A 17,100-nucleotide genomic window follows, 5' to 3' on the forward strand; every position below is an offset into this window, starting at 1 on the left:
CCTTTCCACTCCTTTTCCTGAGTCTGGCACAAGAACATAGGTGTGACAAACGTGATTTCAAACAGCAGTGAACATTTCCTGAAGGTACGCTGGCCTAGGATGATGCTGGATGACAAGACATGGGAGACCCAGGCAGAAGCACCACCGTCTCCTTCTCCAGGAGACAGGTGGCAGCCAGGAGGATATTCCAGGAGCACAGGGCGTGGGACTCGTGGCTGGTCGGTGTTCAGCAGCACTCCTGAGCTTTGGGCACAGAGGAAGAGGGATGATTAGCGAGAGTGTGACTAAAAGCAGAAGACTCCTACAAAGGCTGGGCACGGTGACTGAGGTGAATCAGCTCTCAGGCTGCAGAGGACCGGGAGGGCAAGGCACGAGGACACCACGTCTGTGGCGTTCTGCACGAGGAACCGAGACACAGGCTGCCTTGTTATTAGCTTTGGCCTCCACTGGCCTTCCACTGATACCAGCAGAGCTAACTACTGTTTCTGATCTCTGCTCTCCAGCCCCACAGGGAAGGGCTCATTAAGTCAGGAGCCTGGCAATACCCACCACAGTCTCCATGCATTTCGACAGCACTGCTCCACTGGTGAAATAAGCCACAGAAACCCAGGAGAGTGAAGTGCAGAAGGTAGATCCACAGGGAATCGGCTCAGGAGCAACAGAGCTAGATCGAAACTGGCTCTGTGGAAACCCAAGGTGTCTCTGCATTCTGCTCACTGCCCCCGGGTCTAGAAACATAGCTCAGGAGTGACTCACACGGTCCCAGCATTGTCACAAGCCTTCCTCACAGCCTCCACGCAGCGCTGCCTCTCAGCTAAAGCATCCGGCGGGACCTGACCTCTCTTTAAAAGATCAGCACAGCACGTGTAATCCAGATAACAACCGACAGGGAAGCCTGTAAGGGCTGAGACTTTCTCCTTTTAAAACAACATCCTCAGTTACATTTAACACAGATCACGATTATTATTTGTAGTGTCCAACATATCAAAGGGTGGCTCATCTGCCGGATTTTATCTGCAACCAATCTGCAAATGGTTAGTAGCCTCAGGGAAACTGTCTAGTTTAAGAAACAGTAGTCAGACTGTAAACTTTTCATCTGCAATGGGTGATACAACTACAGTGGTTTCAAGTTATAAAGTCATTGTTTCTATGTAGAGGACACATGCACATCTGCCAAATGAAGTTCCGGATTTGTCACGTTAGATCCTCTGCCTTCCTGCCCTCACCAGCATTTTTAACCCATTTCACCAGCTCCACTTCATAAAGACCTGAGGTTTTTTGCTCATTCATGAACCTAGCAATTGTTGTAGACTGGCAAATATGTCTACCGTTTGCTTTTTCCTCATCCTCAATTCAAAGAAATTAGTTCACTACATTTCTGCTGCATTCCCTTCTATATTTTCGCTAATACTAGTATTTAGGCACAACAGGCAGACACATGGTTGATGGCCGGCATAGAAATGAATTAGAGACCTCAAAGCAGCTGCTACAGGGCAAAGAGCCCTAAGAAACTACCAGGGGAGGAAAGAAATTGTCACCTCTCTTGGCAGTCTCAGATACCAGAAAAAGACTGAATGAATGAAGCAGCAGCTCCAAGGCCCCACACGTTTTTATGGCCAGCCAAATCCTGCAGAATCTGGTAAAAGTTGTACGTAGGTTCCAGCTGTACTTTCAACTACAGCTTTTTGGCACTTGTGAAGGTATGGGAAGCAGCCAGGAGCTCTAGAACAAGTACATTGGCTGGATGTGTCCATGAAAATGATCACCAATGAGATAATTTTCTTGAAAATTTTGTAGATACTTTATGGCTGTTCTCAAATAGGGGATCCCACGGCTTCCTTTCCTTCCCTCCTCTGAGCGCAGAACACCAAGACCGCACTGCTTTTGCTTGATACCCATTCTTCCACAACTGAACTGACTAGAAAACAAAGCAAGATTTGGCTGCAGATTGCTGTCACAAGCAACAGATTTAAGCTATCTGCAGTTCACATTAACACCTTCCCTCCACTTGGCCCAAATCCTAATTGCTCCCTTCCATTTAGTACGCACAGCGTCCCAAAACTTGCCATGAAAAAGCATGCAGTTTGGGGAAACCTGCACTCACCAGTGTCATTGGCTCCCTCCGTTAAATTGAAATTCTGTCCTGGAGAATTGGGAAGGCCTTTTTGCAGCCTCCCAGAGATTGCTTTAGGATCACAAGTTATGTATTGACACAGCAAATGTACTACGTGCTCCTTTCTGCCACTGCCAGCTCTGCTCGGGTGGGTACCGTACGGATGACAGACCATGCTGACAGACAGAGGCAGCTGCTCCTCAAGTTTCCACGGCAAGTTTTACCAGAGAAGATTCTCCAGTGTTACAGTCATGATGTAGCTGGCTCTGTACAGTTGTCTCACCCAGGGGTCTGTTCTGCACTTTGACATTGAGTTGCACTCCCTTTCTTTGTGCTTCTTTCTTTTTTTGTTTTTGGTTTGTTTTGTGGTTTCGTTTTTTTTGGTTTTGTTTGTTTGTTTGGAAGACCGTGAATTAATTTAAAAGTTAAGAACAGCAAATGCCTTGTTTTGTGGTTTTGGTTATTATTCTTTTTAAAACATTGAAATAATACATTTTCATTTTAATATATCAAGAAGCCATGAATTTCTACCCAAATAACCTGAAATTACAGAACAGTTTCCTTCCAAGGCTATCTTGATTTTCTTTCCAACGGCACGTGAAAAAAAGCCTGAACTCAAGACCAAATGCAAGAACGCATACTCTCTGAAATTATTAACTTGCCCTGTGAACTTAGAGAAGGTACAAGCTGAGCAAGAAGTAAGAGGTTGGCTATTAGAGGTTAGCTATTTACTAGGTTAAGGTTAGAGTCACACACAGGGCGCTCAGGGAGTACAGCTGGCCACGGAAGTATATGCAAAGACTATTTGCCCTTCAGTGAACCACCTGATAACTCCAGGTAGTTTAGGGTCAACAACGTATCCTTAACTATATCTTGGGGATGGTGGGCACAGGGCTCCTTTGGCATTTGGGGAACATTGGTCACAGCAGTGAGGGTGCAGGGAGATCACAGGACAGCTCTACGCTCAGGCTACTGTCAGAAAGTCTACCAGTCAGCTTCCTACTGTGCTGGGCAATAGAGCTTTCTGCAGTTACTTCAAAAATATTAAGTGCTTTGGGAATTAATTACATCATTTTTATATTTTAAGCTGTGGCATAAAGGATTTTTTGAGCGGCAATGTTGTGTAATAGATGCTTAGGTATTTCTTCTTGTTAAGCTTTGGCAATATCTGAGCACCTTGTGGCATCAGTGTGGTCTCACTTGGTAAATATCCGAGTTTACATAAGGCAAATCAGACTTATTTTTGCTGCAAGTGACTTCAAATTCCCGAGGGACAGCAGAAGGGGAACTCAACACTGATCCCGAGACACACTCGAAGAAGACAGCACAAGTCCCAGTAATAAACTAATTGAGTTGCAGCGGGCCTCATTTCACACAGACTTTTTAAAAGTTACTTATAATTCTCTTTTTCATTCAATTAAACCTAGGAAGTCTTAAAAAAAAAAAAAACCAAAAAAACATTTTACAGAACTAATTTGAGTGGAATTATAAAGGTTTATCAGCAATGAAAACTTGTATTTAAGCTCGATTTGATACCCTGGCAGAAAAAAGACCCTCAGTACTATGCTAACAGCTTTACAGGAACTGATTGAACTTGGAAACCTGAACTAAAAAACTGGAAAGATAATTCAGAGAAGAGAGACAGTAACGGCTAAGGTTGACACAAAGGACTAGTTTTTCAAAGGTACATATAAAACAAGTGAATCAAGGACCCCATCTATTATTTCAATACATTTATTCTTTTGACTGAAGAAAGAAGGCTTTTGTACACAACTTGTACATCTCAATTTTTGTCACTTATGAGCCCACTAGCTTAGTTTTAAACCTATTTGACAACACGGATGATTTACAACACGAAGGGATGAAACCAAGAAATACAAAGAAACTGGAAGCAACAAGCTAAAGGGCTGGGAAGCACACAGAAGGCACAAGTTGGGAACATCAAACACTTGAAAACACAAATATTTACACACATTCTTTATGCTCACAGAATAACTTCTTTTTAAAAATTAAAAAACCTGTCAAGTACTTCATACCAACACAAGTGACCTGAAACAGAAGTTCAGCTTTTCCAGACTTTCTAAATTAAAGTTAATATTTAATACCAAGTTTCCCTTAGTACGGTTACTAAAAGTGAGTTATATGTTAGCAAATCAGAGCACCCTCCGTGCTTTCAAGTCATAAATATACTTTTATATCACCTCCAAATAAGAGACGACTTCAAGAAAAACAGAGCTTTGTTAGTTTTTAAGTAAACACACCTTACACAAACTTTCAGATCTTGTAAAAAATAATGCCTAGATCTCTGATGGGTAACATTTTGCCCAACAAACAAGGAAAGGGCTAGCCTAAGCTTTCACTCTTGGCTCTCGTGGTGAACTGGCAGAGGGCTTGGGCAGGGGGGAGCTGGAGAAGCTTGAGCATTTGGCAATGGAAGACCAAGAAGTCAATATCTGGCTGTCTGACAAGACAATTTTCTGGCTGTAATCTCATTCTCTTAAGCAAATTAAAACAACAACAAAAAAAATGCTCTCATTGCCCTTCTGGTTCATGGCATTTCATTCAGTTGAACAGCCTGCTGTTTGAGTGCTTAATACGACTATTACCAAGAATAAGTTTTATTTCTGACCTCAAGCCAGCAGAGGAAAGTCTCAGAGGCCTGGAATGCATTCACAACACTGAGATGGCTCACATGTGTCCAGATTAACTCCTGGAGTGTGTTTTGTGGGTGAGTGCGTGCTTTACGAATAACAACACACACCACATATGGAAAAAGGTTTATGGGTTGACAATTTATCCAAAAAAACCAAAAAAAATACTGACCAAGCAGCATCGTGTAAAACAAACAAAGGCCTCCTTTATTTGCTATTCACGTGATACTAAAAAGCATCCTAAAATAAGACTGAAGCAACAGTAAAATTTTGAAAGTTAAGTAATTGGAAGAAATATGCTGAAACAGACTTGCAAGAAACATACACTCAACAGCTTTCATTTCTTCACAAGAAATATTCCATGGCCTCTTGGTACCTGGCTCTGGCATCAACATTTTTATTCCAAACGTATTAATGAAAGGCATGAGAAGGCAAATCAAACAAACCCTTTTGATAAACACAAATTTTTCAGCAAGAAGTGACACCATGTGATTGTCCAAAGTCCTGGATGCCATTAAAGAAGAACTGTGTTACTGTAGAAATAATTTTGACATTATTAAAATACTTGATTTAGCCTTGCAGTAGCCCGCAGTTTACAAACGCCCATAGTGAAGTATCAGAAGATGCAATAAAATGCCTGCACTTTTTAAAGAAGTCTGTTTGTTTTCTTTTTAACATCTCCTACATGAACACATCAACACCGAATCCCACATTTACTATGTTTTTAGAAGGTTCTGTTTCAGGTCTGTATCTTACAAAAACTACTGAAGTATTTATAAGCTTTTTACACAACATGGAAAGCAAAAGTAACCAAATAACCTCTCACTGCTAATACATTTGGTGGTCTCCACCGTTTCCAACTTCACCATTAGAATCCCGGGAAAATACAGTAACTGTTTTGAGACCAAGCACAAAGACGTCCTAATTATCAGAAATCCCTCAACAAACCCAAGCAGCAGAGCAAGATTAATACAGTCACAAGACCCAGAGATTAATCTATTTACCAAAGAATCCATGCAACAAAGCAGTCTAATACTAAAAGATTTACTGAAGCTAGATTTTCAACAAGATAAGAAGGGTCAAGAGACCTAAGCAGTGCAAAACATCTCCCTAATAATGGTTTCTTCTAAAAATAAAAATATGTTCCAGAAGAAAAAGATATTACCTTGCTGACTTTCAATAAAGTGTCTCATTTAAAAAAATTCTCTAGATGGGCTAAATCAAGAGCCAAAATTATGATAAACACTTTACAACATAAGCCAAGTAACAAACTGACCAGTAAAGTAAGTTCCTTGTTTTTAATTACCTTTAAAGTTCAAGAGCGTATGCAAAAAAAAAAATCCTGAATCCCACACTCCTATCCTCCACACACACACACAAAACCCTCCTACTTGGAACAGCATAATGTTTCAAATCAGTGAACTAAAGCCAAATTTTAATTGAAATTAGAAAAAAAGAAGGCTCTGAGGTACCCAGACTTGATGACCACCTGCAAGCCAGCATCATGCCTCAGGTGTCCAAATCCCAGTTCAACAGAATGTGGTACAGTGAAATTCAATAACTCAGAACCTGGGACAAGACAATTCAAACTAGAAGTTTCAGGGCCTATTGGTGTCTTCGTTGTTTTTCTTGTAGATTGGTAAAAAACAAAGAAAGCTCACCCAAAGGATTCAGCAAATCTTACCACTTACACCAGGACCAGACAGCTTTCAAAAGCCTCATTCGCTGTAAGTCACAGGTATGCTACAGAAGACCCCCAGAGGACCCTAACAACCTATTACAGCTCCCAAATTCCATGCTCCAGTTTCAGAGGCCGGCCAGCTGGTCACAGGTCCCAGAGGAGCGTTTCCTAGTTGAAGAAAACTGTACCACAGACAGTGACGCCCACTCCCCGCTACAGCCTCAGCAATCCCCTGCCCCAGTGAGGACGACACAGAAGTATCTGCTGAAAAACCTGGTCTAGTGGGAGGTGTCCCTGCCCATGGCAGGGGGTTGGAACTAGATGATCTTTAAGGTCCCTTCTAACCCTTCTAACCATTCTATGATTCTAGGAAACCACACTGTGCCCCGACCGGGGCAGCCCAGACAGACAACCCACCTGGGGGAAGCCTACGAGTAGAAAGAATTCAGTGGTGGAAAAGCAGTATAACAAGGCAGGGACTTTTCCCTACATATTGAATTTATTCAATGTTCAGCCCTCAGTCGTCAGAAATTGCAGGCCTGTGGAAATGGATGGTTTTAATGCAGCCAAACATTAAGTGCGATATAAGAATCCATGAGTAAACACAAGGCTATACTATAGCTTTAATTGTTAGTGATGACAACTTTACATTCACACCACACCTGTCTCAAGTTTAAGAGCAGGTCATACCAGCCACATCCTCCCTTCCTTTTTGTGTTAAATAATTATCTTTAATAATGCTTTTATAGTAGGCCTTGGTTTTCCCACAGTCTCATTAACCTGGTGACTTGAAAACAATAGGGCTTCTTGCATGCAAAGACAGAGGATGCAGCTGCTTCCATCTATAAATAAGATGTTGTATCAGATGTGACTGCTATTGTTTCAGCGGTCCATCGGTTACATGAGAAGATTGGAAGTAAGGGTCAAGGTGTACTTTTTCCCCCCTTTCTTTGAATTGAGAGGACCACTATCTTAAAAAAATAAAGGACCAAAAAGGTGAAAAGATAAATACAATAGTTTATGCAAGTCACCTCCATACACTCTAGCTTCTTGACATAAGACAAACCTGAACAGTAATGATGGAAACCACAAAGAGTGGAACTGTTGTTTATTTTAACATTCATTTATCAGATTATGGAGCTGTCATATTCTGTACAACCAGCAACACTTCAACTCACCTGTGGGAAAAAGTAAAACCGAGATGCCATGAAGATTTTTGTAGCTGGAAGGCCTATCAGTATATATTTATTTGCATTTTAATCATACCTCAAATTTTCAAGGAGGACATAGAAGAAACATAATACAAAAGCCTGTGCTACCAGACAATCAAGACTGAAGAACATTTTATTAGGAGCATGAGTTTAGGAAGTGTTTAACATACATCACACTCCAAACCAATCTGTAGGTACCCAGTATTTTGAGCTCACCCCCGAGTGACCAAAAGAACAAGGGAGACGCAAGGAGTGGAGGACGAGGAAATCTAAATGCCTTCAGCACTGGTTTGTGAAACTGCATCTGAAGGAGACAAGGATGGATCCCAGTGCCATGAGCAGCAGGGGATCCACGAATGAAGAGGAGAAAAAGGAGAAAGCCGTTACCTACCCTCATTGGATACTAAAACTTCACTGATCCATGTCAAAGATTACCTCTCTGATGTATTTTTCTTCCTGATGACACCAATTACATTACGTTATACCATCCACTAATCCAAATTAGCACTATTATCAGTTAAATTACATTAGAAATACTTAGATTTTTCATCAGCACCTTTAGTTCATAAAAGTATAATTGAAGTTTTTCTTAAGAAAGTGTATTAAGACAACAGTATTGCACTGGCTACATAGTTAAGCCCACTGTTGGGATCCAGCTGTTCCATGTGATACTCGGGAGCTGCTGGTGGCAGAGGACTTTGGGAGAAGAGCGACTCTTTCTTTCTCCAAAGACTCGTAGACCCTGTGCCAAGCTGCCTTATAGCTCAACTCTTCCCAGCAGCTCCTACCAGTCAGGCTACTACAGTGGGGGTGCACCTTGGGCTGCAACACTGGTGCCCACAGAGAAGCTGCACCCTGCAGAAGAAAGTGGTTCCACCTTTCAAGACGCATCTACAACACAATCTGCCAGGTAGGCAAATACATTCCAGCAGGCTCCAAATTCAGGGATACCTGAGCTAAAAAAAGACTGTACCTGTCCTATGCAGCCTAAAATTAAGATATAGATTATCTATTTTTATATATGTTTGTAAAGAACATAGATAGATAGACAGACAGATATTCCTGACACGCTATATACAATCTTTGGTAGTTTGTCTGTACTGAGCTTCATACCACTGTGGCAAATTTAGAGTTAAGTTTTGCGTTCTCTACCTGGACTTGAAAGGTAGGCATGCCCTCAGAGAAAAAAAAAAAGAAAAAAACCACACACCCACAACGTAAAAATGGGGGTAGGGAGAAGAATTGTCAGAAGCACTTAAGAAGGAGAAAAGTTGCAGTCAGAATGAAAACCATAAGCATGTCTCATGGAGCAAAAGCACAACCCATCAGAATCTAGAATATGCTTAAAATTTAGTGGAGCTGTTATAAATAAAGGAACAACAGCTAAGAACACAACTCTGTTTTGCTTTTTAATCTCAAAAGTTTACACGTTACATTGGAGGAAACTTTCTCTTTTGTGCTTGCTAGCAGGAAAACCCTATTTTTACACTCAATACTGCCACAAGCTTCCAGCATCAATTAGTGACACTCTCTTTGTGTCTTGCAGAAGAATGTGACTTCCATCAAGAGTAACTACGTTGAATTCAGTATTCACCAAGTGCCTTACGCTATTCTTCAGATAACTAACTTGCATGTTTTTATTAAAGAAAAGCATTAGAGACTGTTTACAGCCAATTGTGCTGCCACCATACATATTCATCCCTCTGACAAATGTTCACATTAAGGAACAAGCCTAGATTCAAAATTAAATAAACTCTGCACCAATTCACACAGCCCCAGACTACTGATGATCTAGTTCCTTCTTAGTCATGGCCAGAACCACTTGAAAATCATTTTTGTGTCGAATCACACAAGTCTACAAACATCTGGAACTATAATAAAAAATCCCATCTGAAAACAGGCTAAGTCACTTATTAGCTGCTAAGAGGATGTGTTACACACACTGACATGATGCAACATGTATTTTTTAAGTTCTCAAACCATTTTTCAGAAAGGACTCTATTTTTTCAGTTCTTCTTAAAAAAAATAGCATTCCAGTACCGATCAATTAAAGGATTTCAGTGACTTGAAATAGCTTCCAGATATATTAAAAATAGCATACAGCAGCTACACAAGCTCATCAGATAGACAACTGTGCAGTCAAACACATTAACTTTTATAGCAATGAGTCAAGAGTCTTGACATTACAAAGTTAATGTCATATTTATCTGCCAGTTTTTCTTAAAAAATGTATTGTCTTATTTTCGAAAAAAAAATGGACAAAGCTTCAAAACTGCATTTTTTTAAGTCTAATGATGTGTTTGGTTGTTTGCTTTTTTTTTTCCAATTGCCTATTGCACACATTTCACCAATTAAAAAAAAAAGTCACAGTAAAAAAAGCACACTACAAAGTTTGTGACGGATCATACACCGTACAATACCAAAGAGGTATTTTTCTAGTTGCAGTTCAAGCTGACAGAAACCATATTAGACCAAAGGAAAAACACATTATTTCTTTAACATATGCTCAAAGCACAGCAATAGTATCCTAGGTCTCCTTAAACTGAACACCAGATAAGCTACAGCAGCACTCAATTTATTATCTGTATTAGGTACTATACATAACATGACTGAGCGGAATATCTAGAAGTCTTTTTGTACGACTGCCCCCTGTAACAAGGCGATGCACAACATTCTCATCAGAAATATTTCCAGCTGTCCAAATCAGTGACTTCTGGACAGCTTTCAACATAGCTATTTCTTGTGTCCCAGTACAAAGCAACTCCTCTTCCTCCAGTTTTGATTTTTTTTTTCCTACTCCAACCAATACGTGTGTGAAATAAGCAAAATTATATACCATATGCACTGAGGCTGCATTGGAAGTATGAGCTACTGACAACAGAAAGCATCGCCATACTAAGACAAAAAAAAAGCCACTCAAAACAGAGAGAAGAATTTGAGCAGGTCAGCTGCAGCACGAACACAAAGACACAGGGGTAAAAAAGAAGCACCTTCCTTACTGCATAAGGAAATATCCCCTTCTTCCCAGCAAAACAAACTCTTCGGAAGAACAGCTATAGCAGTACAACTCATCTGAGCATTTCCGCTGTGGCAAAGATATGATCAGGAAAGATCACGACCCATACTGTTCCCCTTACTTTTTATTTCCCAAAGGTATCACAGTACCAGCAAATTAAGGGAGGCACAGCTTTCCTTCCTTCTCTCCTCTGCACAACTCCCAACCCCAGGCACTTGCTATATAAGATTGCTGGTTTATTTACAACCAGCCCTTGACACTTATATATTTTTATTGAGTCTGCTTTTTTTTTTTTAAAAAAAAAAAAAAAAAAAAAAAAGGGTCACATACCACTTCATATTCTTTCAAACAGCACCAACATTTACTGTTAAATTTACTTTGTAATTGCATCTGAGATTTGAACGCCAAAACAGCGCACCAAATACACAGATGATTACTAGCCCTACAACTGTTCATTGTATTTGCGGTGACTGAATAAGCATTTGCAATTTCTATACCTTTTTTGCACAGTTACGATTTAACAACAGTTGCACATTCAAAAATTTTGGCCTATTAAGATGAAAAGAAAACTTGTTATTCCAGAACAAGCACAAAAATTGCTTCTCTCCTTCCTTGTCTATGAAAACAACTTGTTTTCTTTATTTTTGAGCAGAAGAAACACTATCACCTAAACAGACTTTTGCAGATCTTCAAATTTTACTTTTCCCATTCATCTTCCTGAACAAGGATCTGCATGTGCAGAATGTTAGAATTTAATATCTGCTTTTTTTTTTTGGCAAAAGCACACTTTGGGGAAAGATGATTGGACAAAGGTGATCAACATCCTCCGTAGAAAGGACATCTGCCTACTTGATTCGAGGTTTTAACGCTGAGCCTGGAATCCTAAGAATTACAGGTGCATTACCTTGTTAATTGAAATAAGGCTAATTACCTTTTTTCAACATGAAATGTTTGATCCCTCCCCCCCCTTCCCCGATTTCAAGGATAACCACAATTTTAAGCAGCAACTTACACACTGTTGTGTTCTTTACCTACCCAGGTGTTGGACAATTACCAGATGAACTAGAGAAAGTAAATCACAAGTCATTTTACACAAAACTGAATATTTGTATGAACATGTCAATGCTTTTCTCCTTGTATGGCATCACCAATGTTTACTCTACAACATCTGTTATGTGACGCTGGTATCAATAATTTGTCTATAAATGTTCTAGAACACAATAGCTTTGAAAAAAACACCGACAGAATCATACGCAGCTTGTTCGAAAACTCGATCTGCAGTCACCCAAGCCATACACAGATGCAGTCTGATCACTTAGTTATCCCTCAGACGAGTTTGTTGGATACCAAGAACAAAATGAGAACCACTGCTTTCACTCCCCTCTTTTGGCAAAATTGCCTTACTTTCAGACCGCACATGTTTATGTTCATTTGCAGATGTTTTGCGGCTCAGACATTACCAATGCAGTTTAAGAATCACAGAATTGTTAGGGTCGGAAGGGACCTTAAAGATCATCTCATTCCAACCCCCTGCCATGGGCAGGGACACCTCCCACTAGACCAGGCTGCTCAAAGCCTCATCCAACCTGGCCTTGAACACTTCCAGGGATGGGGCAGCCACAACTTTCCCGGGGAACCTGTTCCAGTGTCTCACCACCCTCATGGGAAAGAATTTCTTTCTAATATCTAATCTAAATCTCCCCTCTTTCAGTTTAAAACTGTTACCCCTCATCCTATCGCTACACTCCCTGATAAAGAGTCCCTCCCCATCTTTCCTGTAGGCCCCCTTTAGGCACTGAAAGGCTGCTATAAGGTCTCCCCGGAGCTTTCTCTTCTCCAAGCAGAACAACCCCAACTCTCTCAGCCTGTCTTCATAGCAGAGGTGCTCCAGCCCCCTGAGTATCTTCATGGCCCTTCTCTGCACCCATTCCAACAGATCCATGTCCTTCTTGTTTTGAGGACTCCAAAGCTGGACACAGTACTCCGGGTGGGGTCTCACCAGAGCAGAGTAGAGGGGCAGAATCACCTCCCTCACTCTGCTGGCCATGCTTCTTCCGATGCAGCCCAGGATGTGGTTGGCTTTCTGGGCTACGAGCACACATTGCTGGCTCATGTTGAGCTTCTCATCCACCAATATCTCCAAGTCCTTCCACTCAGGGCTGATCTCTTGTTCTGCTTTTTACAGAACTTGTTCTGCTCTCTACAGCAATGTCTTAAAACAGTGACAACAAATTTGGAAAGGTATTTTTGTAAACTAGCCATTTTTACTACCTCATCACACTCCCGAGCGCTTGTCTCCTCTCTTTCCATGGTAATCAGCAGCCTGCATGTATTCTCAATATGGTGTCACTCACTCTATAGCAGAAGCCACAGTTTGACACCAGGATGTGCAGTGACAGAAAGAAGAATCATCATAAATCAAACAGAGCTGAAGCTTGCAAGGCAAATTAAACATCCAAAGCTTCTTCAAGCACCTTAGTAGAGAGCAAAGAAAGAAAAAACGGGGCTGTTCCAAAATGTGTAATGGGAGATTAGGTATCACCTTCTTCAAAATAAACTGTATCCGTACAGTTAGTCAAGAAGAAAACGTAACACTGGATGTAAGAGGCAAAACAACAACCATTAATGGGAGAAAAAAAATAACAACCCAAACAAAATACCCACATATGGAAGTGTGAACTACCATACACTAAATACAAGCAGAAGGCAAAAAGGTTAACGCACTAAATCAGAGGGCTGGATCACTGTCATCCCATAATACTCAAACAGAACAGCTCGCCCGTGCTGGGATTTCCAGCATATCTGCCAAGTGATGGGCACACACACACAGAGCGCCTGTAGAGGCTTCATTTAAACAGGGCATGTAAGAAACTAGGCTTGTCAACATAGAAGGTTTTTTAACAATTTTAAAGGTCGCGGATCCGAAAGTGTAAGTCATTACAACACACAGGCAGTGATATAACCAAAACCACATTCTTAGTTACACTATTTTGGTTACATTCAGTTATTTATATTTTTTTTTTGCTTGCTTAAGATAGAATCCAGAAAGATTAGATTGTTTTAATGAACAACACATTGAATACAGTGCCACGTAGAAAACTTTTAAAGCTGGAGAATGTAACTATTTTTAAAGAAACAAAAGCTGAGGATTTAGTTAAAAAGGAATACAGCAAAGTATTATAGAAAGGTATTACTGGAATACCTTTGTGGGCCGATTTTAAAGCCAATCTTTTCATTATTAAACTTTTTTCCCCCAAACTTATGGCTATGACCAAAAAAAAAACTCTGCTAAAGGTACTAAGTTGGGACTGTACAGCCAGTGGATGAACAAAGCATAAACAAATGGGTTTTAACAATATTTAAAAAAAATAATAAAAAAATCAGTCATACACAATGCAAAAACATATACAAACTAATAAAAAATACTTACATACTACTTGATAACATGACAGTTTTGAAGATCCATTAACATAGCCATGAGAGAAGTAAATCCTATAGGAGCAGAACTATTTAAGCCTTTCTACAAACTGCTCTTGAGACCCCACCTAATCATTTCCTTCAAATTCATTCAAAAGCAGAAGAGCTGCAGAACAGAGCCTGCTCTGCAAGAGAGGATTCCCCCAAAGCCGGCTATGTGAAGACAACACAAGAGGACACAGGCAATTGCAGGTCTCTCAACTTAAACAGAATATACAGACTATCAGAAGAAAAAACTGGCCTAAGAATGTAAGCACCACTGCAATGTAAATTTGGGAAGGAATACAAACAGTTTAGGAAACACTGTGCCACATAACAGTTTGTAACTGCAAAAGATGGGTTCTGTCACCCAAGGGGCTCTTCTGTTTCAGTCCTAAAACAAGGCTCAAGTGTATGATGTTAGAAAAACAAAACAAACCCTCTTCTCATTTCATTAACAAGCCAGTTACACAGTTCAGGCCCATCACGTGATTTTTGCTTGCTTAGATTTGGCAATAGTTATGCTACAAGTTATATATACAAACTATTACAATTTACACATGCTCACCCAATTCCTAAAGGCTTGCAACTTAAATCAAACAGCAAGCTCAAAATTCCGTATTCTTTCTTAATTTTGCTTTTAGTAAAAGCTACATAAACCTTTTAAAGTTTCTAGCAAGGACATAAACAAGGAGAAACCCTTAAAGGAATGAAATTACACGGAGTTAAATTTATTTTCTAGAAGCCGTAAGCTCTAGCTGCCTTCTCCTAACCTGCTGTCCCCAAGGAGTCAGTAACATATCAGCCATCTGCCCTTCATTAGGAAACACCTGTAGGAGATGGTGCAAAGACTCTGCATCATTAGGCTACAGCTACTATCAACCATTTATTACCTTGATAATTAGGATGTTTGGCTTTTAAGATGATGGTTATTCTCGCCATAAAATAAAAAGGAATAGAGAGAGCATGTGCGCATTTCACCAAGTCCAAGAGTAGGAAGCGCAGTGAGTTCAACTCCTATGGTTACCAAGAAGCGTTACTCAACTATTTGTAGTATTGGGGAAAGTTATTGAAAAGATTTTAAAAAACAGCATAAAAACCACCACGACTTAAACACTAGCAAGGGTTTTTTCATTCAAGCCGAATGTCCCAGCCCACTTCAGAACTGCAATTTGTGGGGGGGGAAAAATAAAATTAAAACAAAAATCAATTTATTCATTTCCTAGTTAGTAGGAAGACTAGTGCCCTGCTTTGCACAGGGAAGTTTAACAGTTGCATGCTTTACTGTTTAGACCAGTAATCATAATTCAACAGATTAGCTAGGAAGTTTGTATAGCTCACCAAGGGTAACACCACGCACGTTTCACGAGTCCCCGCCCACCGTCTGCCCCAAACTGAGCTACTTGTTTTCAGCTTAAGAAATAGGACACGCAGATGAATGAGTGGCAGACACTTGGGATTACATTCAAGCATCAATTTGACACTTACAAAGTTAATATTAGTAAGGAGAGTGGTATCCCCAGTTCCTCATTCTTTAGTACCAGCCCAGGCATGGTAATTAGTTTCAGGACTCTGAAACCAGTAAGTTGAGTTCCCTTCACTCTATCTTTGATACTCATCTCGGGTCTGGCACACATCCTTCCCTATTATCCTTCCTACCTTTTGGCACATGAATTAGGAGAAGGAAGGTGACAAGATTAACCATAGATCATTTTCTTCCATGAGCTGAATCAGAGAATTGTAGTTCTTGTGTACCTCCAAGACAGAGTCCTTTCTCAGCTTTCACCTACGCCCTGAGAACCATGGGTTACAAATAGGTGAATGATCTCTTCTTGCCATTAAAGCTTTCAAAATGCCCTATTTTAAATAAATTGTGCCTAACCAATGCTGTCAGCAAAAATAGAGCTGCATAGACTACACTGATTACTGAATTAAAACAGTTGAAAGAGAAGCAAAAAATTAAATTCACTGCATGATGTAGAGCTATCAACACTTCAACACCGAACCTAAAGCCTATAAGTGTTTTTTTCTGCTTCACAATACTTCATTCTTCTAAGGAGCACAATTTTAAACTTAAAATTACTTTTTTTTTTTTTTTTTTACTACTCATCAACTGCCAGTGTCAAGATTCACTGTCTGGATGCCAAGCATTTTATTCTCCTTTTCCTGCAACTGTGAACTGACACCAATGCTGTAAGAGATTTAATATAAAAGTTCACTTGCATTTTTGAAAGGAGAGCATGTTCTTTTTGTTCAAAAATTGGAATAATGCTGGACACAAAAGCTTGACCAGAATTTTGAAAAGATAAATAAGGACAAGCAACATTTCAGAGGGTATAATTAAAGCTCCATCTTCTGGAGACCAACGCAATTTGGATTTCTCAGAAATTGCATGCAGCAAGAAACTTCTTGCTCAATTTGGGTGGTACAAACTATTGTTTCTCCTGCTTTCCCCCTTCCTCCCACCAGCACTGGCCTTATTTAAGGTGACTCAGGAGAATTTAGAACCGGTCACAGTTGTATTAAACACAGGTATTAAACACTGAAGACACTCAGCTATGTTAAGAAAAATGAAAATTAAAGTAATGGACCAGGAAAAAACTAAGTATCTGAGCAGGCCTCCACTACTGAGAAAAAAAAAATTAAGCTGCCCACATAACAATTAGCTTTCTGAACACAGACACAGAAGGATAGTACTTAGTATCAATTTGTTCATAAACTTGAGTTTAAACATTACTTAGTAACCTTTGTTCAACCAAAACTAAACCAAAACCAACTTATATCCTTAGCTGCATCCTTACTGATCAGCATCGGAGGTAGCAGGGGAAGCAGGGGCTGCTTCACTGGTAACTCCGGCACAGTTCAGCATTCAATAAACCCAACACAATCAACAAGACGGGGAAGTCCTCAATATCGTCTTTAAAGTTGAAAAATTTCTTTCCCATTTTATCCTTTTTTTCCTATTGAATATA

At 40.1% G+C, this 17,100-nt stretch overlaps 1 protein-coding gene across 5 annotated transcripts in view; it reads right to left on the minus strand.

Annotated features, from left to right (window-relative positions):
* Window positions 1-17,100, minus strand: part of RAPGEF2 (Rap guanine nucleotide exchange factor 2) — a 195,102-nt gene that overhangs the window by 147,349 nt on the left and 30,653 nt on the right. The window contains exons 1-2 of one of the 5 annotated variants that reach the window (XM_054204344.1): window positions 550-699; window positions 2-243 (exon numbers count right to left, since the gene is read on the minus strand). The exons of 2 other annotated variants lie outside the window; for them this stretch is intronic. Coding sequence is in view for 2 of the 3 variants with exons in the window: in XM_054204342.1 (XP_054060317.1) it covers window positions 550-738 (189 nt within the window). In the remaining variant the exon portion in view is untranslated. Of the gene's footprint in view, window position 1; window positions 244-549; window positions 3,517-17,100 lie in introns of those variants that run through there. 2 more of the 5 variants (XM_054204342.1, XM_054204341.1) reach the window with 2 other exon arrangements.

The sequence above is a fragment of the Rissa tridactyla genome, chromosome 5, assembly GCF_028500815.1.
Source record: "Rissa tridactyla isolate bRisTri1 chromosome 5, bRisTri1.patW.cur.20221130, whole genome shotgun sequence".
NCBI classification, from domain to species: Eukaryota; Metazoa; Chordata; class Aves; order Charadriiformes; family Laridae; genus Rissa; species Rissa tridactyla.